We start from the raw sequence: 26,447 nt of genomic DNA on the forward strand, positions 1-26,447 counted from the left end.
CCTCAGAACTCCTGAGTGTGGCAGCTAACTGGAGTACTCAGGAAGGTTTTCGTTATTGTCATTGCCTGTGTCTGTTTTCATAACGTTGCTGAGAGGACTGAGCTGGATTTTGTGCCTCCAGCCATGAGTTTGTTGTGGTGGTGGGAGAGAAGACTCCCACTGGCAGCCCACTGCCTGGCCAGGCTTGCAATCAGGATGGTTCCCCCCAGAAATCTATTTAGATATTTCTGGGTCGAACCCCAGAGGCAGCAGTGAAGTGGCGGTTGGCCCTTTGCCCCCCAAGACAGAGTGGCCGTCTGCCCCTCTGTCTCCTGGCAGAGTCACCAAGGAGTCCTCCAGGCTCCGGTCTTTGAAAACCTTGGTGTAACTAAAAGTAGCTGGAAATGCATCCTGGTTCTCTTTCATCTCCTCCTCCTGATGCTTCCACCCTCACTAACCCTTGCCCTGGGGCTGCAGCCTCCTGTCCTACGCAGAAGCGAGCCCCACCACTGTCACAGCACTCCTTGGTGCAGGGCATGCAGGATCTCAGATGGTTCCAAATGCACGAAATACAGGCAATTTACACAGCACTGGCACATGCACCAGTATAGCTTGGATGCCACTCGCTCGTAAATCTTCTTGGCTTCCTGGAGTTTTTTACTGGGTGTCATGACTTGCAATTCAGTATTTTATATGCAGGCAGGTTGTTTTTGCTTGTGTCATCAAAGCCGCACTATGCAAGCCAGGGTCAGGAGAAGCTTGGCTGTCGGTCTCCTGTTAATCTCAGATTTTAGTAAAGATACAGCCAATAATCTGCGCTTGCAAAGGGAACGACACTGATGGGAGGAGGGTCACTGAGTGACTGTGTCCTCACCATCAGACTGAACAGGATTTTCTGTTTTGACCATGAGCATCAAGGGAGCCAGAACAAAGTTGGCAAATGCTTTTGTAAAAGGAACCGTCAGAAGACACAGCAGGTTCAGTGACCATTGTGGCTTGTCTTAACACGTGAGTAAAGTCTCCTGAGAGCAGCAGGCTGCTGTCCTCCCTGTCTGCAGATTGGCTGGAAGGCACTTTTTTGTGTCTTGTTTTATTTTATTTTATTTTGTTTTATTTTGTTTTATTTTGTTTTATTTTATTTTGTTTTATTTTGTTTTATGCAGCTTTTATCTTGGGTAGATTGTGTTGCTGCTTGTGTCGACCTAAAAATTGTAGCAAATAATTTTGAACTGAAAAATCATTCATAATCTTTGCAAATGTAAGGACCAGCAAAAACATTAGGCTTGGAGATGTGAATAAAGTCGGGTCTTGATGGAGTTTGCCAGCTTTTACATTTAAAGCTTGCCATTTACAGTTGCTTTAGAAGCACTTTCCCAGTTGCTAACTATCCACTTTCCTTAAGGAAAGCAGAAGAGGAAAAATTATCTGAGCTAATACATATCAGTTGTTCAGATGATGTGGAAATGGTGATGAGAATTACCTAAAATGTGCTGGCTAAGAGATAAGCTTGTGAACTTTGCAAACAGTATATAGAATGGTATTACAGCTTAGCGGAGTCCTTCCCCTTGTTTCTTTTAAACCTGCTGGGCTAATTAAGTGTCTCCATTAGCTGTGGCAGCTAGGTGTGTCATTCCCAGCCTCCATCTCTTTTCAGATCTATCTGTATTTGCTGTCCTTCACAACTCCTGCAGTTACTTCCAGGCTATATTTTTGTTTGGGCAAACAGACAAGCTTTCTATTTATTGAAATGCATCTTTGTATGGTGAAGATTAAAGCACAGAATTGATTAGAGAGGAGCTCTTTGAATCCATAAAGCACAATCTGTCTTTCATTTACATTTCAGACCTTACTTCACTCCTTATTTGATAACATTCACTCCACAAAACCTATCTCCACAAAATACTTGGGTACTAGAGTTAGATGCAAACATACAGTCATTTTCTGTGTGAACCTTGAGAACATCTTAAATCTTAGTGCAGTAAACTGGCAAATTTATAGTAGTCCTGGTGCTCCAGCTTCTGCGATGGGACATGCACCTGCTCTGCCAGAGATAAACATCTGCTTGTTGTTATGTTATGCCTCCTTTCACACACACACACACACACACACAAAACAACCTCAAACGTATGACAAAGTCATTAAACCAACTTATTTAAAAAATATTCATTATCAAGTGTATCTCGGTTCTGAAGGGGAAAAACTATCCAAAGAAATTGCCACCACTAATAATGTCATATTTTAGACAGTGCTGATCTACCTAATTAATGAATGTTTGCACAGTGCTTTGAGATCTTTGCCTAACAAGAAAGACTAATACGTTGCTATGTGTAAACGTTAGAATTAATAATTTAGAAAATACAGGAGTACAAAGCCAGGTTACTCCTATCATTTCATCAAAGCCAGGTTTAACTATCTTCTTTTTTTGGCTGCTGGCTTAATTAGATAAGCTGCTGAATTTAATTAACTCATCAAACCTAATTTGAAAAGATCTCTCAAGTCAGTAAGAGCTTGTCTTATGCTTATTATTTCTATTTGTTGCATTGAGTCTTTAATATCACCATTTTGTTAGGATCTTAATTGTAACCCTAATCTGTTATGTTCTAATTTACTGCATTTACTCAGATGGTGGCATTTTCCTAATTTTTTAAGTGTCAGCATGTGAAAATCAATCACAATTTAATTTAAGGCAGTGAAATTGCTCTTCTAGCCTTCTATCAAGTCAGCTACGTACTATCTCTTTTCCTACAAGTGTAATTTGGGTTTGCAAGGTGAAATTATTTCATAGGAAATCATGTCAAGTTTCTGAAGTCCCATTTCCTGGAGAAGTGTTATGACAAAAATGATCCTCTGGATGCTCTTTGGGGACTGTTTAACCAAACTCTTAGGTAATAAATTTGACACTGCAATTGGTATTACAACTATATAATTCATTTGAACATATCTGTGTGTGATGCTTCAGCTTGTTGTACCAGTCTGAAACTCCTTGAAAGTTAGTAAAGAAAGAATTACTAGTAAGGGATCTAAATTGTAAAATTTGCTGTAAATTCTAGCCTGTTAGCAGCACCTTTCTTCGGTCATCATTTCACATACTGACAAGGTGGGCCACACAGAGAGAAGAGATCAAGCCATTGCTTAAAATCAAAATTCCACTGTAAATTATTTGCTTGTTGTTCTGTAAAGGGTGCTCTAGTGTAATGTAAATTATTCTGCTGATAGAAACCTTGCTAATTAAGTCTGGAGGAGTTCATGTATATTTGTGAAAAGCTAGCTACATCCTGGGTGAAATCAAGTGCTTTCTTACTAGTCCAGTCAGTAGCTTTGCAGAAGTAACCTTGCTCATGACTGCTCTCTCTTGCTTCTTTCCTTTGTTTGTTTGAGGCATGCTTTCAAGTGCACAGTTAAATAACTTATTTTTCTCTGTTTTCCTTTAGAACGACTATAGGAAGCTATCTATGCAATGCAAGGACTTTGTCGTGGGGGTGCTGGACCTGTGCAGAGACACCGAAGAAGTAGAGGCTATTCTCAACGGAGATGTAAACATACATTTGTGCCCTGAGCACCACCGGCCCAGTCTGAGCAGGATTAAACTTGCAATTAAATACGAGGTCAAAAAGGTAAGCTGTTTCTTTGGGTCCCTGTTAAACAGGTCTTCACATCTAAATTATGCTTCCTTGATGCCACCTGAAGAATAATAAATGAAAGAGAGATTTCAGTGGCACCAGGACTATCCTTGAGAATTTTAGCATTTTGTGGCTTGATTTGCATTAACATGGAGAAGGTTCTTTGCAAAGGGTGTATTACAGCAGGTGGGGCATTTACTTTAAAGTGATAGACATGGATGTGTGTACGGCCCAAGGGATTGCACACAGAGCACAATGCTTCTTGTGCGGGTCATGACCATGCATCTCTGAAGAGTTCAGCAGGGCCCAAAAGCTGTTACCGTACCATACTGAGGGTCTTCCTTCCTTCACTGTGATTTACATGAAGGTAAGGGATGAAATTAGCAGATGCTGTGGTATCTTTGGCCACGCTTTATAAAAGCGAAGAATTTGGTCCAGATCCTCACCATTCCCAAACCACCTGGCTTTCCTCCAAGCCACATCTTCTGCTTTGACTGAGGAGATAGCTGGACTCTGCAACCTCACTGAAGTCAGCAGACCAAGCCTTCTGTCTCACCTGCCTGCTCTCAAATGCTCCCTGACCACTTCTCTCTGACCCACATCTCACGCATTAGTCTCCAAAGCCACTTGCAACCATCAAATATGTTACCCTTCCTGCAACGTTACAGAAAGAACACATACAAAAAGTAGCAATTTTGGCATAGTCAAGACTTTTTACTGCAGTGTGATAGAAAGTGGAATTTAAATTTAAAAAAAAAAAAGGTTTTGTAATTTTTATTCAGAATTAGATCAAAAAAACTCAAAAATGGATTTCTAATTAACCTGGAATTTTGTTTTTTGGAAGCATGTGAAAGTGGATAAACTGATAAAAAGTGATATATTCCCTGCTTCCACTCTCCTAAATCTCCAGATCCATCTTGTAGGAGTTCATATTTCTCCAAATCTACAAAACAGAAGGAAGAAGTATCTTTTAAGAAAAAAACATGAAGACTGAATGACTTTTAGAATTATTTTAAACAAACATTCAGCTTTACGGAAGCATGTTGTGTGAATGGAAAATTTGATTCTGGCAAATCCTAGGCCTGGGTGGTCCCAATTAATTACTCCTACAATATGCACTGATGGAAACTGGGCTCCTGCTATGGGACTCAAAGAGCAGTCCAAATTTTCAAGCTAACATCTGCTCTCTCTTTCTCCTCCCAAACCCGCCACCTGCTTCAGTTTGCCTCTTGACTGTGCCGCTGCGCTGGCTAGAGAAGGTCTTTTCCTGTTATGAAAGCCATTAATTAAAGAGAATCTTAAAACTCTTATTTGAAGTTAATTGCTTTCATGTAGGAGCACACAGTATGAAGCCAAATACCTCCTTCTAGCATGTCGTGTCTCTGTATTGTTCCATCACCAAAGCTGAGCATAACAGTTCACTCTGTAGATGTCTTTCAACAAGCTGGGTCAAGTTGGGTTATTGAAGCTGTTGCTTTGGTAACAGGAGGCCAAACTTACTCTGATGCTCTTTCAGAAAATGAACTCATCTAAAAGACACCGACAACAGCTCATCAAGGAATAGTCCCCAGTGACCTGTGGTCTGAGAATTATCGTGAAGCTGGTCAGAATCTCAAGCCTTTTCAATGTATAAAGCCTTCTGCACAGTCTTGCTTGTTTATTCTTCTAAATATTTGTGTTATCCTTTAGATACCAAGACCATTAGCTGGAGCTAAATTGCTGTTAGTTATTATTCTGCTCTGAGCCCATTCATCCTAGCTTACCTGGTTTCAGAGGAATATTTCCTCCATTTCTTACATTGTATATATGTGCACTTTTTCATAAGGTGTGAACACTGACCTAAAGCATCTGTGATAGATCATATACAGTTGATCTTTTTATGTACAAATGTCTTCCTGTGCCCAGGAAAGCTGAGCAGCCTTTCTGGATCACAGCAACTTGTTCACCAACAATAACTGTTAAACTAATTACAGAACATAGACATGAGCATTCGTCAACCTCATGTTGACTCTCAGGTTAGCACTTCTCAGAATATTCTTTTCAGCAAGCAGTGTATGTCTATGTGTAAGATGAGCATTTAACTGCTAACGTGAAAGTCAGTTCCATTTGTGGGAGGCAGAGACATACTCAGATAAATGGCTTTGGTTATTGGCAGTGACTTATGATAATAGATTGATATTTATTACACTTGCTGAACAAAGAGATTGTGTTATGGCAACACAGTAGTGATTTCTTTAAGATGCAATACATTTCAGGTACAAGTTTGTTATCCAGCTGAGAGGCTTATTTGTACAAAATGTGCATGTACATATGCAGATATATACTTATGTATGCAAACCCTATGCTCTGAAATCTACTTTCATTTGAGGAAAATCCTATACTAGAGAGGGGTAGATGGAGGGTGAATTATTATACGTGTTTAATAAACCAATTCTTGGACAGATCCTGTAAAAATTTCAAGTCTCTTTTTCAAAGCTAATGCAATGGTTCACAGGGGTAAGCGAGATCGCAGGTGGCCCTCCAGGTGCAAAAGGCAGAGCGAGGCAGGCACACCAAGTGCTTTCCCACCCCCAGTGCCCGAGTCCCCAAGCCCCATCACTTGGCCTGACAGTGCTGCCTGCCCAGACCCAGTCCAGGGGCTGAGATGTGGATGGTGGTAACTCACTCAGAAACAGTCCCAGGGACACGGAGACCTTTCCAGTTTAACTGCACCCTGGGACTGGAACGACCCAGAAATAGTTGTATTTGCTGTTTTTATTGTCCTGGAAGTTTAGCTGGCAAGGTAGGACTAGTGAAGGGACTACAGCTGTGCCTGCCACCCCTGCTCCCTGCCTCCACCGTTGGCATTGACATTCAGATGGTCAGTTTTGCATTTTCCACCTTAGCGAGGTCTAGATGAGACGAAGAAATAAAGATGTTCTTACTTAAATGAGTAGAGAGCTTCTGAAGTATTTTATATTCATTCTTTCCCATGAACAGCAAAAAGAATCTTAGACAAGACAACTTCAGGGACTTCAGAATGGTCTGAGAAAATAAGCTAAAAGAGGTGTTAGTTGTTATGAGGGTTTTTTCAATTAGTATCCAGACTAAATATCTGGTGTTTAAAAAAAATCAATTTCTACCAATAGCTTCTTAGTTCACATATTCATATTAGTACTCTAAGTGCCTACAGTAGGCTTTCTTTGATGAAAATTTGCAGAGAAAAATTTGTATGGAAAATTATTACTTAATATCCGTGATTTGACTTTTACTGCTACTGATGCAGTCTGCATTTTATCAGATTTTTATTTCAAGAGTCTAGGAAAGATATCAAGGCTCCCATCCTCAGGCAGGAGAGCAATTGCATCAGTAGAGCTTGATCAGGCTTTTGCACAAACTTTTAAAATCTTCCTTGTTCTTTTAAATTTCTCTGTCACTTCATCATCCAGCCACGGTGTCTCAGAATGGTATTTTTCTTTAGTACTAGCAGCTGGTCTAACAGCTTCTCCCACCCCATGCCCAGCTCACAGTCCTCATGGAGTTGTCCTCCTCCTCAAAGGCCAATGGCCATAGAGCCCAGGAGGAGGCAGAGGGAGAAGAATTTTGAAACCGAGAGCCATCACGTTGCATTTTATGGATTTAAATAAACTCTGCCATCTTTTTTCTTTTTCTTTCTATGTGCCCATCTGAAAATTTTAGGGATGCAATTGACGCTACACATACAGATTAAATTTTAAGTCCGTATTTTGGTTCCAACACAGTATATTCTTGATCCTGAATTCAGCAATTGTGTTCCCCAAGAAGTCACTCTTGGTTAGAGTTGGAGGCTGCACCTCCCTCGCATCGGTGCACATCGTGCCTGCAGAGCAGGGAACTCAGCCACCAACCTCATGGTAGCTTTTAGCCCAAAACACTGTGCTGCTTGTGCTTCTGCTTCTGAAGGGCAAATCCCTGCTTGAAAATCCCCAGTTTGGGGGGCAACCTGTCCTTAACATGGATATTCACAGACCTGTTCAGTGATCACGCTGTATCAGTGCAGGAAACCCCTGCGTGCACATCAGGGCTAAAAAGGGGACTGAAGCCTTCTTGCCTTCTCTACTCAGTAAACCTGCAACTGGTACCTACAACAGGGTTTTGTCCTGAATGATCTTTCTCTTCACTTTTTCTTCTGTGCTTTCTATTAGAGTTCCCTGTTACCTCACCCCTTTGCTACTCCAAAACCAGCAGTTCTCCTCTCAGCTGAAAGGAGACATCTTTATTGATCATTATCTCATTATCTTTTTTTCTTAGCTCACAAAATTTGAAATGAGTCTTGGAAAGTCATTCAAGAAAGTATGAAAAGTTCCATACTTCACTTGCCTGTGTCTTTTTTTCCATTTTTTTCTGCAAAGCATGCTACTAGCACATATGAGATGCTGCTAAGAAAGCAAGTTTAAGGCTCTAAGGTAATTGAAAGACCTCATATAGAAAGTCATTGAAGAGTTAAGAAACTCTGCTTGTACATATTTCGCAGCAAGGAGAAAGCTAAAATTACAGTAGTTTACAAAGTGGTCTTTAAAAACACTGTATTACACTAATTCTCTACCCTTTCTGAAAGAACTAAATAATCACCCTGTACCCCAGGATTCTTGGAAAACCGCACTTAAATGTCCTATGTTCAAGTTTTCTAGAGTAATTTCTCCCTTCAAATTAGCTGTCCTAATGATTCATGGTTCCTTGAAAATTATTACAATGGGAACAGTTTGTCAAGAGCGAAACAAACAATTTGCAAACATTTGAGCATTTACTGAGTCCTGGATTCTTTCCAAGAAATAGACTTTTAGCCCGTGTTCTGGGATGGTTGCAAATTTACTGTTGTCTACCCTGGTATTATTTAGCTATGCTTCACACTTGCACGCTTCAGTCAGAAGTGATTTCTTTCTCCTCCAGCTGTGCAGGGCCACGGGCAAAGGGAAGAGAAAGGTTGGGTGCAGGAAGAGCAGCAGAGCACCCTGCTGATGTTGTAGCAAGGCTGTTCAGGTGTGTTGTTGTATGGGAGGGCTGGGGAACTGTCACAGTGTGAGACCAAACACCGTGGCAGAGTCCAGCAGCTACTCACAGAAATGGCAAAATAAAAGCAGCATTAAAGCGAAACAGCAATTATTTAGGTTGGGTGTTCCTGGTGGATTATAGCCAAAAGTGCTAAACGCGGGAGTTCTGGTCCCAAGGAAAGAAAATAAAACTGACCTTGAGCTCCTTGAGCCAGGGATACTCCCAGCTGTTCTTCATGCAGGCTTACAACACCTAAATTAGAGTTTACTTCATGCTCTTGACTGAAAATTGCAGAATAAAGTGGGTTTTTTTCTTGAAACAAACAATTTTGTTTTCAGTCAGATACTGGAAACAGAAGGGTAGCACAGTTTTTCCCTGTGTGTGAAATTATTTCTAATTAAGACAGGGTGTGATTTCTACCTGTGAGAGGCAGAGGTGCAGAGGCTGGGATAACTCTCTCTTGGACTCTTCCCCTGGACAGCCAATAGTGAGAAAATGCAGGTTTTGAAGTACTGCAACAAAACCATTTTACTGGTGTATATCGTCTTTACAGAGACCTTCATATCTTTTGTTCTCATTTTTGTCTGTACTGCTATGCTCCTTTCTTGTCATCCTTTAATGTTGGCAAGAGGCTTATATGTCAACATTTACCTTTAGGTCTAAAGCTGTTGCTTCTCTGTAGGAGGTGACATTCATTCTCCTTCTTTCCCAATGTCAGAATTATCGTTGCTGTAGTCTTTAATTGCAAATGTTGAGTGCCCACCTCTTTTTTTTTTCTCAGCAGCTCCGTTCATAGCCATCACAAAGACAGAGCACCTTTCTCTTTCACGAGTTTTAATTTAATTAACAGTAAGACACACAAATTGGGTTTGAAAAAAAAAAATTAATAAGAATTAAACAGAACACCAGATGGCTGTGTAAATCCTATTTAATAGAGAGCTGGAACAGGAACTTTTCTCATAACTGTATTATTAATAATTAACATATGGAGGATGCTCCAAACAGAATACTCATGGCTGTATTAGATTATAATTTTTCACTGCATTGGTCACGCGACTCAGATACTCAAGGGCAGGAGAAGTCCCAGCTGTCATCAACTGCTGCAACAACCTGTGCTCCTCATTCACTTGCTCAGAGGATGCGGTTTTACCCCGCACAGTATCTTGTGCATGAAATGCCTTCCAGGGTCCTCCTCACCATTGAATGGGGCCCCACCTGCAGCATTTCTACCCTGCATGGGAGCTAGAGAAGGTTAGTCCCTGAATGGGCAAAAGAACCAGCCCTGCTCCTGCTGAGGACACAGCTCTGCCCTTTGAAATGTGCAGTAACAGACACTGCCCCAAACACAGGCAGGAAGGTTAACTGGAAAAGCCTGGTGTTTGCAAGAGATGCATGAGAAAATAAACTGGAGAAAAGAGGGCAGGAGAAGTCCAAGGAAGACAAGAAATTCTGAAACTCCTCCCATTGGAGAGCAAGGAGTACAGCTGTGCCATGTGCCACAGTGGGTAGCTATGGCTCTGCAAGCTCTGTGTGCTCTCAATTTACAGTTATGCTGCAAATTCCTGCAATTCTGTGCCCTGGGGAGGGACTGCTGCAGGAGAAAGGTGAAGAGGGTGCACTGGGACACACCGCCCACTACCCTGCACACATCCTGTGCATTAGCCTTAACGTGAATGGAAAACTGGATTTCACTAACCCAAAAAAGAAGTTTCAGCTCCGCAGCTTTCAGAGCTGCATAGGTCACAGAAAATCTCTCTTGCGGCTGTTTGTCCTTCTTTGGAACAAAATTAAGTTTAGGCATTTCCCATGGGACCAAGTTGATCTTCCTGTACCCCAATGGCTGTACATGCACAGATATGGCTTGAAGCAGCACAGGGTTATGTTTTATTACCTAAATGTGATGCCTCAAGGAGGAGAACTCCTCAAGAAGAAAGGCTTCCAGGAAGTTAGCTTTTTGCTTTTGTTTCTGTAAGCCCTGGTTAATTGTTTTCCACCCTTTAGTTTCAGGAATATCTAACTAAGGTTTTGTGGAGTCTCTGATGGCTTGGATTGTGGTGGTGGGAAGTAAAGTGTCTCTTGTTTCCATCACTGGAGAACCAGTCAATCTTGTACAAACGTAATCTAATATGTATGTGAACAGTAGAAACACTGTGGTCATTTTGGACTCTTAAGCTTATCCATGTAATTTTTCTTTTTACATTTTTAATTGCATATTACAGACATTTGTCAGGGATTGGAAAGGGAAGGAGTTACTTCCCTTCCTCACAGAAAGTGATTCTATGTCTCTGAGCATTTCATTAGCAAGGTTCCTTCCTCCCACTGAAATCAGTGGTTCTGATGATTTCCTTTTGCCCAGATGTTTTAATTTCTTTTCTTTTCCAAGATGAATCTCATTTTGTTATTTCCTGCCCATACATCCATCATTTCAAGGCTTGAATGAATCATTTCTCCATCTTGAGTGGTGTTTGCAATATTCCAAATTTACTGTAACATGCAGACTTAATTATTTTCATTTGCAAAGTGCCACAGGGTTTTAGATGTCCATCAAGACATTGACAATTGGGCACAGGAGCGTATAAAACCCATTGCATGGATGTCCATCACAGATGAAAGGACTTAAAATTACCTTTATTAATAATAATTTTCTCTTAGAAAATATCAATTAATACGGTCTGCTATAAACCTGACCTTAGTTGCCTCCAATTTTGGCTTCATCTATCTCACCACAGGCAGTAGACCTGCTAATGTGCATTTTGGATGGAAAGTCAGGTGGGGATGAGTACCACCCTTCAGAAAAGAAAAAAAGATTTAGTATTTCAACTTGCTGAGTTTATTTTCCTAGGTGGTGTTCAAATTCGGATGTCTGCGTGGCTACCGAGCCAGAGTGTGGCTCTCCTACAAGAGATTCTTTTCACACACCTGTAGGTGGCTACATTTGAGTACATTTTTGGGAGACTCTACTTCATGTTGAAAGGAGTCTCATCCTATGAGTGATTCTTTCTCTTCATAAGCTCTGCTGGGAATGAAGCCATTCGCAGTGGGGGCATTTGAGTTTGAGCACCAGCCTAGCCTTTCTTCACCATGTAGCCGAGGGAAAATAGTTTACTGACTCTCCTGGGGGAGGAAAAGCATTTTAAGTTTCTCCTTCTGTGCCTACTGTGGTTGGTTTTTTTTAGATACGAAAGGCAGCTTGTTTGGTAGCTTTTTATTGTGGCATGTTTTCAGATGAATAATTAAATAATAGGATTTCTAAGTGGTTTTGATTCTGCACAGAAATTAAAATCCTGGAATGTTAAAGGCTGTGACTTCCAATTAATTTGCTTGTTTTCAGATAAATAATTCAGTGATAAGATTTATTCGTATACGTAAAAAGAGGAGGAACCAGGTATTAGCAACAAATTTCTTCAGAAAACATGCAGCCCACTAGAATATGAAAACTCTGTTTTCTCAAGAGCCAACCACCTTATTCATTACCCTATAGGAGAATGCCTAGCACAAAAAAGAGCCTTTATCCTTGTCTTAGGGAAGTGAAATTATAAAGACACTTTAGGTAGAAAAAGATTTAAACTGAACTAATTAAAGAATTTGTATAAACTCTACAGTTTCTAGCTATAAATCTCAAATATATCAGACATAGTTTTATATCACTTGACTTGGAAATACAACAGAATGACAAAAAAATCCCCCTCCTTTCCTTTCACTGCTAAGAGGATTATTAATTTTGTGTTTTCACTCAGCACTGGAGATCATTTCTGTCAATGGGCAAATTGCATTTGAAATGGTCCTGGCAGTTTTATTGACCCCATTATTTTTGTTTTCTATTAAGCTGATTTGTTTTTATTGGGTTTTATTTTGTGCCTGTTTAACAATCTGGTACCTGGTCAAATCGTGTTTCCACCCATGTTTCTCATTCTAAAGGGATCATTCTGTCTCCTTCACAGAGCTGTGCTGCACGGGTGGTTTGGGGCAATTACACAAGCATTGGGATGCTGGTATGACCTTCACTCCTTAGTTCTGTCTTCTTGTCACCTTTGCAAAGTGAGATCCTGATCCTGTTAATGTACTCCGTGATTTAGCAGAGAGCAGAAGATTTATCCCAACCCCCATGCTTTCTTTGATAGAGCGGAGTCACAGGAAAGAGATGTGGTTGCAAACTGTAGCTATGCCAAGGTTTTAAGTGTTCAAAATCAGAATTTTGGAGTAGATAACTCAGGTCAACCAGTAAGTGGATCCAGATATTGAATTTCCATAAAACTGGGGAATATGTGAGTACCTTGGGATTTGATGCAAGCAAGTATTTCCCCACTGCCAAACGGCTCTAACAAGAAATATATTTTGGTTCAGAAAGGTGTATGTGAAAGATTTTATGAGAGGTGTAATTTATTACTAAAACCATAATAAATACTTCTGTGTTTATGTCTAAAAAGTAACTCAGAGGCTGAAATTGCACAATTTATTGTTTGGGTTTTTTTTTCTCTAATAATTCCAGCTCATCTGGTCTCTGCCTATAAATATAAACCTTTTTCCTTTGCTACCAGGTTTATAAACAGTGATGTTAGACTCCAAATATCAGTTCTGAGTATTCACCGAGACTTTCATAAAGCTCATCTACAGAATGAGCAAGAACCTCATGAATATTTGTGTGATTCCATTAGACAGTCAAATGAACCTTAGGGACAGAGGGAAAGCTGCAGCAATCCTCAGGGCAGGAAAATGTGTGTCTGCAGCAACTGCAGTATCTCAGAGGACCTTTTCTCATGTAGTGTTTATTTTTATGCGATGGTCAGATCCCATTGAAATGAGTCTTGATCTGTTGAATTTTCTTTCATGCAAGTTGAACAGGGTCCCGTGAAATTCTTTTTTGCGTCTGGATGAAGGAATTTGGACCTGCTGATTTCCTCTCCCTTGTAAGGTTACTCTGGCACAAAGTGTTTTAAAAACTGGGCCTGTGGCCATGGATAGAATTTAACTGTAATTAGAGCAGGTCTCTTTTGTGAAAAGGTCAGTCTCATGGCATGGGTATTTGGATTGGTACTTATTATTTTTTAATTCATAAATAATAAGGCAAGTAGTTTTCTATTCTTAAACTTTCTACAGTTTTACTTGCAACTCTTATCAGGCACAACAGCAACCAGTGAGCCAAGTTCCAGCCATATTTACCCTCTGACAACCTCATTTGTCATCATTTAATAGCACAAGCACTTGCTAAAGGCAGATTTTTTTTTTTCCCGCACTCCGGATCACGAAATAAATATATTATATCCCATCTGCTTCCGTTAAAGTGTCTCAGAATAGTTTCTTCAAAACAAAGGGCTCTTTGTTCACTTGGAGGCTCACAGAACAGAGCACAAGGTGAAGATAAGAAAAGGCATATGCATATGGTGGCCTTTTCCCGTGCTGTGCATTTCCGAGCAAGCTTCAGTAATTTCCATTGAGCTCTGTCGTCTCCTGCTCTGCGTCAGGTGAAATGACTCTGCAAGTAGGTTGGTCTTTTACCAGGTAAAAAAAACCTGTTCCACCGCGGGGTGTTTTTCAAGGTGTGGGTTTTTTTTTTTTTTCCCCCGATGAAGTACGTTTCAGTTCAAGAAAAGTATTTTATTCAGTATGAATCCGGACTCTTTATTTAGGCTTCAAGTGTTAAGAATGCTTAAAATAGCAAAGGAATCTTCAAAAGTGAAAAGCAGTTTAAAAGTAAAGAAAATATGATTTGTTTTAATATTTTCATTGCCCTTTTTTTTTTTCTGTCATCTATATGTGGGCATATGTTTATCATTTAATTCATCTGATCCTCGTTGGTGAAATGGCAGTATATTTTTTTACTCTTCAGGGGAAGAGCAGTAATTTCCTGCTTCAACCTTTCCCTGAGTTTCTTCCACCCCTGCCGATATTTGCCAATACTCCCACAGTATCTTCAGCAACCCACTGAAAAAGGATGATTTCATATCTCCTTTGGTGAAGCTTTCCGCTGGGAGAAACACAACATTGCCTACACAGAAGCGGAGATGGGCAAGCCCAGCTTTCCATCCCTCCCTGCCTCTGGTTTTGCTCAAGCACAGCACTGCTGCCGAGCAAATGCCAACTCACCTTCCAGACCAGGACTGGCTACGGTCCTGCTGGGAACACCAGCACGGCAAGCTCAGCTCAGGCTGTGTTTGTGTGTGAGGTGTGTCACGAAGTCCTTGTGATAATACTCTCACACTTTCAGCTCTTCAGAGCACACAGTCTGTGTCGTTCAGATCCCACCTGGGTTTTCCAATGTGTGGATCCCTGCAGGAGCGCTGCTCCTGTGCTCCCTGGTGACATCCCTGGCAAACTGGGAAAAACCATGTATACAAACCTCTTGATACTCCCCTCATTTTCCCTTGTGATTCGGAGGCACAGGGTGATGATTGACTCAAATGAGCCATCAAAATGGTTTCGACATTTTCGCTAGGTTCTTCGGCATTTGAAGCATCCCGCACCCAACCAGGGGTTCCTGTGAGCAGGTGCTGCAGCCTAAAACATGTTAGTCAATGCAGGCTTGCAGAAGCAATGAGCTATATCAAAAGAAGACAAATGTTTAAAAACGAACCCAAAAGGTGGTTCGAAGGACATGGGTGCAGAAAGAAAAACAGCTCACCCCTGCCCCTGCCAGTGTCTTTTGACATTACCGAAGTTCTCCTGAAAATCTGTTTATGCAGCTCCTCTTCTGGCTCTCACTCACTGATTAAACACACCCCTGCTCACGGAATTGCAGCTTTTGTTTGCTGAGGTTTGCCAGCATTTGTTATAGGGCTTACAGCAAAGGGGCGAGCTGGAGCGGACATGACTGGAGTATCTCTGCGAAAGCAGGATGCTAAAGTCACAAATTTGTGTCGTTCATTCTGACATGCAAGTTTTTGAACTGTTTTCACTGGTTCACTGATGAGTTTTTCCTTCCTACCTCAGCCCCTGGCTATCTAGTGTAGGGTGCATTAGCACAGCAAGGTGATCCTGTCCAAGTGGTTAATTCTTTTGCCTTAGTGGTAGATTTCTGTACTCATAAGGGAATAGGAATTATTTCAGTAATAAGAGATACTGATTTTTTTCTGCACAATTTATTCCAGCCATCTGAGTCTGACCTCTGCCTTTTATCTGTCTTACCATAAGTTTCCTTATTTCTACTGGCAGCTTTTTTCTGTCCAAGATAGACGTCTTCTCCTTTTTTCTTTTTTTTTTTTTTTTTCCCCTGTTTGATGTGTAAGCATTGTCTGACACTCTCAAGAATAACCTGGGTTTTTATCACCTCGCTGTAGTTTATCTGTTATGTGCCACAGGATAAGACAGATGCCCTTCAGGTAAGAACCATGGGGGGTTTTGGATAGGGGGTTTAAACAGTGTCTATCTGCTGACAGCTTAGGCCCCCACAGTGCTAATACTGAACAGCAGAAGTGACCAGGGTCCTCATCACAGGCTCTTTCTCTGTCCGATATAAAAGAAAATAAAAAATTAAATTCTTTCTACTACAGTGTTTTCTATCAGGAGTAACTTCCTAAACAGTTATAGAGATATAAAGGTACTTTATTGTCTGTGTAGCCAAACTCATGCATTTTTGAACAAGTATGCTGCGGAAAAAACCTCTCTGTCATAAGAGCTATAAAGTGCTTTCCCACGATGCGTATACATGATAAGCTAGAAGAAAGAGCTGTCATACATCAAACCAGATAGAAATGTGGAAAAGTTATTGTTCAATGTGATATCCACAGTGGTGTCTAAAACATTCTCTTTATTTCTATGTGTAAAACGGTTCCTTTGGGCCCTTTCTATTCCCACTGAAGGCTTTGAGAGTTTTTTTTCCATATTCTAGACAAATACTCATCTCACTCATTTAATCCCCTGTAGCACAGAACAGTAGCTTTTGGGGGTGTCAATACTTCCCTGTGCCTTTCAGTGGCTCTCAAAAATGCCACTTTGTCAGCTTCATTATTTCAGCTGGCTCTTCAGATTGATGTCTGATTTTATGTATTTATCTTTTTTTACCTTTTTTTAACTTAAAAAAATGTGTAACTGATAGGCGGGAGGGAAGCACCGTTTTCTTCTTAAATCAGAGAGGCATGCATGGTATAAGGAAATACCACCACCATCTACTGGGGTCTCTGTGCCATGGGACCAGAAAAGATCACACTGCAGTTTCTGAATGCAGAAGCATTGGAAAACATTTTGATTGAGCTCCCGGATCCTGATGCATTACCTTTATCAGCCTGGGACTCACTCAGCCCATGAGATAAAGCACTTAATGCTTTTAAAAGGCTCTTCTTGGACCCATGCAATCCCCTTCACTGCCAGTGCTTCCATTTCAATCAGCAATATCCTGCCCTACTGTACAGCCCCAGTCACACTGGTCCTACTGCAACACCTTCTACGTATCTCTTCTGGGATGCAGCACAGGAGCAGCCACAGTTTGTCTCTAAAAGCCTCCTAGCCTCATTTTCCAGTACTGAAGAAAGGGAAATAGCATTTAATGGGAAATTTGAAAAAGCATTGCAGCATTTAGGCCTCTGAAATTCAATATACTATATCACCATTTTTCATTACACTTTGAAACTTTCTGCCTTGAAGCTTTTGTCTCAAACTCTGTTCATTTCTGTGCCTATGACACTAAGCAAAGCATTAGTGTAATCTTTAACTTGGTGTCAGTGCCCGTTCCCAGAGAAGAGAGCAAGTGAAATGGCCTTGTAATGTCTCTGATGAGATTTCTGAAAGTTTGATAGAGCAAGGGTTGGCATTGTCCAAGGGTCACACGTATTTCATTAATATCTGATGGAGCAAACATAATGAAAAACTGTACTGCTTGCTGTAAGCAAATAACAGATCAAAACTCATTCAAGCTCTTATCCTTCTTATCCTGATCTTATTTTTCCCTCATTTTTGTAATAACCAGAGTAAGATGAACACCATCAAGACTCTATGGCATGCTGCCAATCTTTATTGCCTTGTACAAAATAAATTGTTCCAATGAACTGGGGTTTACGACAATTCCTTCTGAGTTTTCCTATATTTGTATTTTAATTGTAGCTGTTCCCAGACAGAGTGAAAAAATGAACAGATTAAACTGCCTGATGAATTGTCTGAAATGCCAACCAGCAAAAGTCTTTGACTGTCTCACTGCCAAGGACAACGGAATTTCTTTGTCTGAATCAATTCTCATAATGTGGTGAACAATTATGAGAGCTGTTGCTTTGGCCCTTTGTCTCAAAAGTCTGCACCAGTGTAATTTTCCTTTCCATGAGTTGCTACAATTGCTGTTGAATTCATCATATCTGAAAATAAAATTTACAAAGGGAATCAATTCTCTGTCTAGCTTCCCTCCACTTCGTCTTTCTGCCTATTTGCCAGAAAGATAACAAGCCCTACCAGCGTTAGCACAAACATAAACACGGGGCATTAGGAAATGCCTCCTTGCAATACTGCTGTCATCACCTCAACCTTAAACTTTAAATGCTTAGAAGGACTAGGACTGGTGATTTATAGAGTATCTTTTTTAAAAGCTTTCTCTTTTTTTGAAAGCAGCTTAAAAGAAAGCATATTTAAATATTAGTATTTCCAGGAAAAAATTCTGAAGACAAAAGATGTTAAAAGTACCCATCAAATTTCTTCCCTCTGATCGATTTATTCAGTGGAAGGTGTAAAGCCTTGCTTTCTATTTTTTTCATTTTGAGAAATGCAGCCCCCAAAGCCTAATTCATCTGAAGAAGCACTTTTTAAACAGCTACTAACGTGCTGTTAAAGAAGGAAATGCCCTATTCCATGGCAATCCTAATTACTGTGCAACTTTTTTTCATTCTGCACTAGAGATGAACTGATCATTTAAACTCGCAGTAACGGTTTTGTTATTATGCAAACATCTAGAAAAGAGTCCATTAAATTCCCGATTTGATCACCGTTTCATAGATAGTGAAGATGAAAGCACAGTTAGGATTTTCTCTACTTTTCAGGCCAAATAAAACCACAGACTACAGCTGAAATGCCCCCAGCTGGCTGCAGCTTGAAGGGCTGAAGCAAGGCAATGGGACGGCTGCCAGGCAGGGCAACAGCAGCCACAAAGCCCCAGTAGCTTCTACTTTCCTCCTTTCTTTCTCTCTCTCTACCCCCTTCATCCCTCCCTCACCTCCAGAAAGTCCTGCTTTTAGAAATAGTGGAAGGTTTTACCTTTCCCTCCTAAGAATATTTATTCAGCTACAATACTCATAAATGAAACACTCGGTTCTGCTAATGCAATCAGCTACATTAGCAACACATTTATTTTTCATCTTTTCTTTGAGTTATTTTGCCTTTTAATTATCTTCTTTTGTGATTAAGAATATAAATTCAATCACCTTGAAGAACAATATGAAATAAAGAAGTTCAATCTTTTTTTTATGAAAGTCTTCTATGGGATCTAGTGGTGTTGTGATGTTACCATTAAGAAATTGCCCTTTTCAGTTATCTCCTGCTCACTTTTTCTTTTTTCCTCTGAACAATAAACTGAAGAGGAGTCTCAGTTACAGGATACAAAACATGTACTTTCTGTACCAGAGCCCCACAGCTTTTCCTTCTGCTTTTAAATTGTCTTTTTGTTTGATGAGTAAAGAATGAGCTGTCATTTTTTGAAAGGTACGCTGAGATAAAGCATTTAAAGTAGCCAAATCCCAGCCAGACCTTTTATAATATACAGCAGAAGGAGATCTGTGCAGAATGGTTCTCTCTGGGTCTGTATGCAGTGAATAGAACAATATAGTATTAGTGATATTAGTGCTGTGTTGAGCTACTATTTCAATGGCCTATGTCTTTAGCAAGTTATCAGAAGTTTTTTTTCTGCTTGACATCAAAGCATCTCTCTTTTTGTGTCCTGAATCTTGGTGTAGACTGTCTTACCTGAAGTGGTAACTTGCCCGCAGAGGCATTTCGTCAGTGATGGATGTTGGGGTTTGGCCTAGACAGTCTGCTGCCTAACAAAACTTTTATCTAGAGAAGACAAGAGGCAGAAGTGAAACACGTTCTACCAGTACCTGGGGATTTTGGGTGGCTGGTTTGCAGTTTTCTGTTTGTGATGCCTAAAGCTGTATTGGCCAACAAAGACACATACCCTGTCTTGTTCCACTGGCAAGTTCAGCAGGTTATTCACTGAATTCTCATCCTCTTCAGACAATGCTATTGATACTTCTGTTTCTCTTACAGTTTGTTGCTCACCCCAACTGCCAGCAGCAATTGCTCACCATGTGGTATGAAAACCTCTCAGGCTTACGGCAGCAATCTATAGCTGTGAAGTTCTTGGCTGTCTTTGGGGTCTCCATTGGCCTGCCCTTCCTCGCCATAGCCTACTGGATTGCTCCCTGCAGCAAGGTACAAACTCATTAAGGTGCATGGGGTTTATAGTCATTTCCATCCAGGGCTTGGAATGAAGTCACATATTTTTCTGTAATGCTGCTGGGAAGTGATTCATGCTACCCTCTAAGATTGCCCCAGAGCAGAGCAAGCTTGAGGTGTTGCTTGACATACACAAATGGAGATACTAGGTGTGGTTTGAGGTTCATCTTTACATGGAAAAAAGGTGGGGTGTTGGGGGAAGATGGTGAGAGAATGGGTGACAAGAAAAGAATAGGAACAAGAAACGGATAGGAAATAACAACATAGGAGTGGAGTGAAGAAGGAGTAAAAGAACCACCAAAACGTGAAATAACTAAAGGAGATCTTCATTGTGCTTTGAGTGAAATCTGAGGTTTAAACTCACATTCCTTTTATACGCTTTTTGTTGCAAGTTCTTCCCATTTTCAGGGTTACTTTCTTCTTTTTCCTTCTTTCTGATTTTGTGTTTTTAGTTAGTGGAGCACTATTACGGCACATGTGCCTGAAACTCTGGCAAGCCCCAGTGGGCTGCTTAGTGCTGCAGAGAAGACTAGACTTAATCATACAATCTTGATGGTTTTGAGGGAAAAGATGATGAAATTTGGAAAACTAAATACCTAAATACAGCTGTGCTGTGTCTCACAGCATCAGATAGAGCATGAGAGTTTTGCCAAGACCAAGAGGTCAAAGAACCAGAGACAACCATCAGCTTAGGTAAAAGCTTGAGTTGTCTGTGATATGAGATCTGTAGTGAGGTTTCCATCCTGAAAGAGTCTGCTCAAACAATTGGAGATAAATAGGTGTGGGCCGACCGATAAATAGCTTTTTCACTGCTCTTGCCGCAGAAGAAAGTGGTGGTGGGGGAGAAGATCATTTCACATTCAGCAATAGCCAGCAACTTCATCCATTACAAGGCAGAGATCTGCAGCAGGAGGCTTATCAGAGGTACTTAAATTTGATCAAAATGACTCCTGGCACTGGTAATGTATTCTGTCTATATCTCCCATTTCCTTTAAAAGCCAGTGAGGAATCCTTTCTAAATTTATCAAGCCAAAGAAATTATAGATCCATGGATGGGTATTAAGGAAAGACTATAATTTGAAAAGATTTATGCCAGTGCAATCAGACAAACCTTTTGAAAACAGTCTTCCAGAACATCTGAGATAATAAAACACATTTAAGGCTTAGTGTCCTCCAAAATATCTCCAAGAGAAGTACTTTCTCTTAGAGTAATTGAGAATGTAACTTCATTTTCTCAAGGTTTGTATCAACACAAAACCCCACAGCTTTTATGACTACTGGACAGGACTCTGGAGTTTCACACAGAGAAGTGCATGTGAAAGCCGGGCTGTGTAGCGGGTGGTTTTGGTTAGGTCATAGAGGGAATTCATATGTGGAATTACCACCTTGATTCCATTACGTCAGACCTCAGTCTAGCAGAGATTTATGAAGCTGTTTAATTTCCTTCATCTCTGTTGAACGTGCTGAGTTGGCACACCAGACAACAGCAACATTTGTGGTGTATTCTCAGTATTACCATTTGAATACAGCAATAGGTGGGGAGAACAATTAGAATAGAAATAAGTGGAGAATTTAAATGAAGAGCATAAAAAACTAAGGGGAAAAAAACTGAGGCAAAAAATTCAAAATAAATCAGTTTTACAGCAGAAATAATAAATGATTGAGAAAGTTACCTGGTTTTACTTTCTTGAGGTAGATGTATTAAAAGTAAAAAAATGTGAAGGGATGGGGACTTAACTTTTCATTGACTGTGATTCCATTACACTAAGCCTTTTATACATTCTTATTTTTTTAATGTCTCTTTCTTTTCATCCAACTTGAGACTGTGAAAAACCATCCATAACTTTCTATCATAAAGTCAAATTGAAAGTTCTTTCAGGCAGGAATTGCCTTTTAATGCACGGGTTTGCATTGATCAGAACAATGTAGTCTTGATTTTTGATTGGGGACTGTGATAGAAATAGCTGAATAATGAATGCGTTTTTCCCCCAATAATTGGTACCTCACCCAAAATCGTCATTACTAGGTTCAAGGGCTGGGGGTTTTGAACCTTGTATCCTCTCATAGTGCTATTACAGACAATTTTACTTAAGTAGCATATCAGCTGAAAGGTTGGTGATGTTACCAGAAGATTTGTGGGTGATGCTCTGAGCAGCCCAGTTTTGTCCTGGTCAATTTTAAAAGTGTTTTGTTTGGTTTTAAGTCACGGAAACAATCTTGATGTTGCACAACTGGATAATGAAATAAGTTTTCTATAGTAACAATCAGCTAAGATATTTAGCGTAAATCAAATCAGGCCTGTCTTAAAAGACACATGGATGCCCAGGCTTGAGTCAGGGACTCATTTCTGGACTAAGACAGTGAGGAAAACAAAGGAAATCTCTGTGATGTAGAATACTGCTTATAGGAGCTGTCCTGACCAACATTACTGTGTATCACATTCTTAAGATGTATTGGTCAAATTCTGTCATTTCACATAGAGTAATAGAGTAATTCATATCTCAAAATAGTTCCTCCACTGGTGGTTCTTATCAAGGAATATGTCTTCAAGCCTTTACTCCCTAGCAGAGAATTTTCTTTAATAAATCTCTGTGAGGTTAGAATATACTATACCAAATACCATCCTCAAAGATTTGCTAAATAGTATTAAGTGGAGTTTGCAACTGAATCCTTAAGTCTTCTTTTGGGCTGCACAGAGCTGCCTTTATTAAAACCATTTTTAGTGTCAGTCATTCCTTCACCCCTGGATGCACAAACTGTTGACAAGACCCACAGAGTCCAAGCCCATCCTATCCTGAAATATCTGTGTTGGCTCATCCATCTCATGGAGGCTATGACTCTGAAATGAACTGTTGCTTTATATGTTGGTGTCCAAAACTTGTTTCACTGGTGATCAAAAGAGAAGATAAGAGAGAGAGTGGAAAAATTGCACAGTCTGCTGCACAAAAATATAATGACAAAAGCAAGCGGGACTGTTGGGACTGTCTGCAGAACTTCAAGAAGTATTTTCTTTCTTCTCTGGTCAGTTGAAGTGCACGTTCAAATATTACAACACAGAGATCATTTTTATACACAGCTCTCATTGCCTGGGTTATTCTCTGGCTTTCATGTAGCCGTGCTGGGGATTTGTGGCCCGTAGCTCCCACTGCAACAGACTCAGCATCATTTAAGCACTGGAAGTTTAATGGTTCTCTCCACCTGAAGCTGTACCTGTGCCTTTTTACTCTGGGTATTTTCCCATACAAATTTTCTACAACAATATTTTTCATGCTTCTGCTATGAGCATAGTGCTGAAAATAGTAATGGCTTTTCTGTTTGTGTTATTTCTATATTTGTTCCTGTCTCTTGCAGTGGAGATTAATTGTATTTTTGTTTTGACATGTCTGCACGGTTCATTATTTTCCTGTAATACAAGTAGGATACTAAGTCATGAAGTGAGTATTCTCTTAAGAGTGAACCTTTGTATTCACACATTGTCAGTGTTTCTGTCTTAACAGTGACAGCTAGGCACTTCCCTGCAATCCCGATCTGATGAAGGATGATAATTTGATTTTAAAAAGTAATTGAGAAATTGATACATCCAAGTAGTTACACACCTTGAGTTTAACTGTATCCTGTTGCTTGAAAAATATAACTTAGTGTCATAATGCATTAAGCTGACTGGAGGAATTGATGCTTCACTAATTTTCTACAGAATATTCTAGTCAACATATTCTAGTCAACACTTTTACCTCCTGTAGCTCTTAGCTAAAAATCAGATTTCCAAGAAGATATGAGAAGTAGCAGCTCAAGAAAAAAAATTATGTTTTCCATGGTAATAAAGGGGACAAAATGCTGATGTAACACTGACTAAATGCAGATTTCTGTTAAATCAGTAAGGAACTGATTGAAATTACCACAGAATTCATTTAGTTCTGTAATACATGAGGTTATTTCTCTGACAACCGAGGCTGTGATACTTTAATCTCAGGTCTCTTTTTTTAAAGTTTCGATAGACAGCAGAAAATTCTAATTATTTGGAGAGAATTCATGGTTCAATAGACAGCGCTTTTTCTCTTTTAGTGAATTCAGGGTAGAAATGAGTCTTGTATGGATCGCAAATGCACTTTCTTCAAATTTGCTGGTAAGGCCCCATATGCCCGTAGTTGTTGCTCCACTTGACTCTTGCAATTTGAGCTCTCTCAGACAGGTCACATGAGGAAAACGTCTGAGATTGTTGCTGTATGGGACATTGTTCAAACATACCCCATCACCCCATGAGCTCTGTACTGGAAGTACAAGGTCTGCTACAAAGCAGTCCAACATCTACCCAACACCAGCCATAAAAAGCTGTTGAGAACTAACACCACACCAAGGTTTAGGGCAGAGGAGTGAATCAGCATCACAAGTGTTGGGGTTGATTTTAACACACTTCATTTAGTCCTACATCTGCCATAATAGTCCTAGACAAGATTAAAGAAACTTGGGTTTTGATTCAGTGCAGTATCTACCCACTTAAACACATCCTATTGACCTCAGCAAAAAGCAAGCGCGTTAAAAAGAGCTCAGGGATAGAGCAGATTTTTTTCATTTTCTTTATTGGAAACTCTTTCTGGTATTTATAAACATACAAATTTTCCAAGAGGATTTTCTATTCTTTCAGCTTCATAAAAATTTATTTGACATTTTAAAAATTTAGGAAAGAAAAAGAGTTGAGAACCAGAATCATAAGGCTTCCTTTAAATTTCTGCTAGACCTGAAGAGCCCTGCTTTTAAAATATTTCCTGCTCTGCACTGACCAAAGACCCAGGCTCCTTTGTACAAACCTGCTATTGGAGATAAATAAGAAAACAACTAATTTCCTTTTTCAGTCCCTTTTCATGTTTCTTATGAAGTTTTATGATCAAGTCAGTAGATATTAAGAAAGTTTTTAGGACTCTTTGTCATCAAGGGAAAGGAATCAATGAGTAATATACTGCAGAAAAAATCCCATTTTCTTTGAGAGGGGGTTTGAAAGGGCCCATACAGGACAGCACTTCCATTACTTACAAGGTCCATTCTGCACTGTCTATTGTGTCCAACACCACAGACATCAGTCCTAGCACTCCTAAAAGCGTTTCCACTCCGACATCTTTCCAGAGTAATGTTTTCTTAGACCACAGAAAATGTAAAATGAAAAGTGTGTTATCTAAATCTATTAACAAAGAATGTTTTTCAAGAAGAATGGAACAAATATTAGCTATAGTGAAATGTTCTGCTGCTCTGATTCTTGGCTTAATGTCTTGAAATAAATCCCTGTGTTCTGGGGAATGAATCTCCGGCTTTTGTAGTAATTATGAGAGAGGGCTATCATACTGAAGAATATTGAAAGCATTACTAAAGAACTTCTATACATAAGGCTATTTCCTACACATCATTAATGAACCAAGAATTCAGCATTAAAATATTCTAATATATAACAGTGATGTAAGGATGAGAAGTGGGTTCATCATTAGGATTTATATTGACACACATGAGTACATTCGTATTACATGTATATACACAAACATGTCTCATATAAATGTCCTGTCTCTGCATTTTCCACCTACCATATGGCCAGGACCATTAGATATTATATGTGGGTATAAAGGAGCAATATAATATACTGCCATGCATACAAAATTATCCAAAGGGCATAATCTGAACTGCAGTGCATAATGTCTAGTAATAGCAAAGAACAACTTGAACGCACCTAAACCCCATTTAGTTCATCATCCAGAGTTCATTTCTGAATCCTTTTTGTCTTGGGCAAATGGTTGAAACTTTCATAGGAAAAAAAACTTCCAGGAGGCAGATACAGGAAAAATAATCTTATGTCTTGTGGATGTTTCATTGCAGTTGGGACGGACCCTCCGAAGTCCTTTCATGAAGTTTGTGGCACACGCAGTTTCTTTCACAATCTTCCTTGGACTGTTAGTAGTGAATGCTTCAGATCGGTTTGAAGGAGTAAAAAATCTCCCCAACGAGACCATCACGGATCATCCAAAACAAATATTTAGAGTCAAGACAACTCAGTTCTCATGGACAGAATTGCTGATCATGAAGTGGGTATTGGGTAAGCAAAACCAAAATGTCTGCAAGTCCTCCAGGGAAACTCAGCATGACTAGGAATAGCATGCTAGACAGTGACAAGACAAAAGAAAAAAACTCAAACCAAAAAAAATAAACAACCTACCCACCCCACCCCTAAAACCAAAAAAAAAGCACAACATGAGGCTGAATCAGAGGTTGATGGCAGTATTTTGATTAAAACAAGATCAAAGAAGACTTTGATCTTGGTCACTGCTTTTGAAAATACTGAATGACGCTTAGCAAGTTCTCACCTTTCTGATTTCCCACTTTTCATGGTGAATGCTATAGCTGTTGCTTGTTTCCCTCTGTCGGTTTAATCGTTACATCTTAAAGAAGGTAATATAGTCATAGAAAAATTAGAGCTTCGCTACAGGACATTGCTCT

At 39.9% G+C, this 26,447-nt stretch overlaps 1 protein-coding gene across 1 annotated transcript in view; it reads left to right on the top strand.

The window, feature by feature from the left end:
• Positions 1-26,447, top strand: part of TRPC7 (transient receptor potential cation channel subfamily C member 7) — a 69,603-nt gene that overhangs the window by 17,897 nt on the left and 25,259 nt on the right. Inside the window, exons 2-4 of the mRNA XM_086470778.1 lie at positions 3,411-3,593; positions 19,785-19,949; positions 25,830-26,046. Coding sequence (XP_086326904.1) covers positions 3,411-3,593; positions 19,785-19,949; positions 25,830-26,046 — 565 coding nt within the window. The remainder of the gene's footprint in view (positions 1-3,410; positions 3,594-19,784; positions 19,950-25,829; positions 26,047-26,447) is intronic.

Source organism: Leptosomus discolor, chromosome 10, assembly GCF_034619465.1.
Source record: "Leptosomus discolor isolate bLepDis1 chromosome 10, bLepDis1.hap2, whole genome shotgun sequence".
In the NCBI taxonomy this organism is placed as follows: Eukaryota; Metazoa; Chordata; class Aves; order Leptosomiformes; family Leptosomidae; genus Leptosomus; species Leptosomus discolor.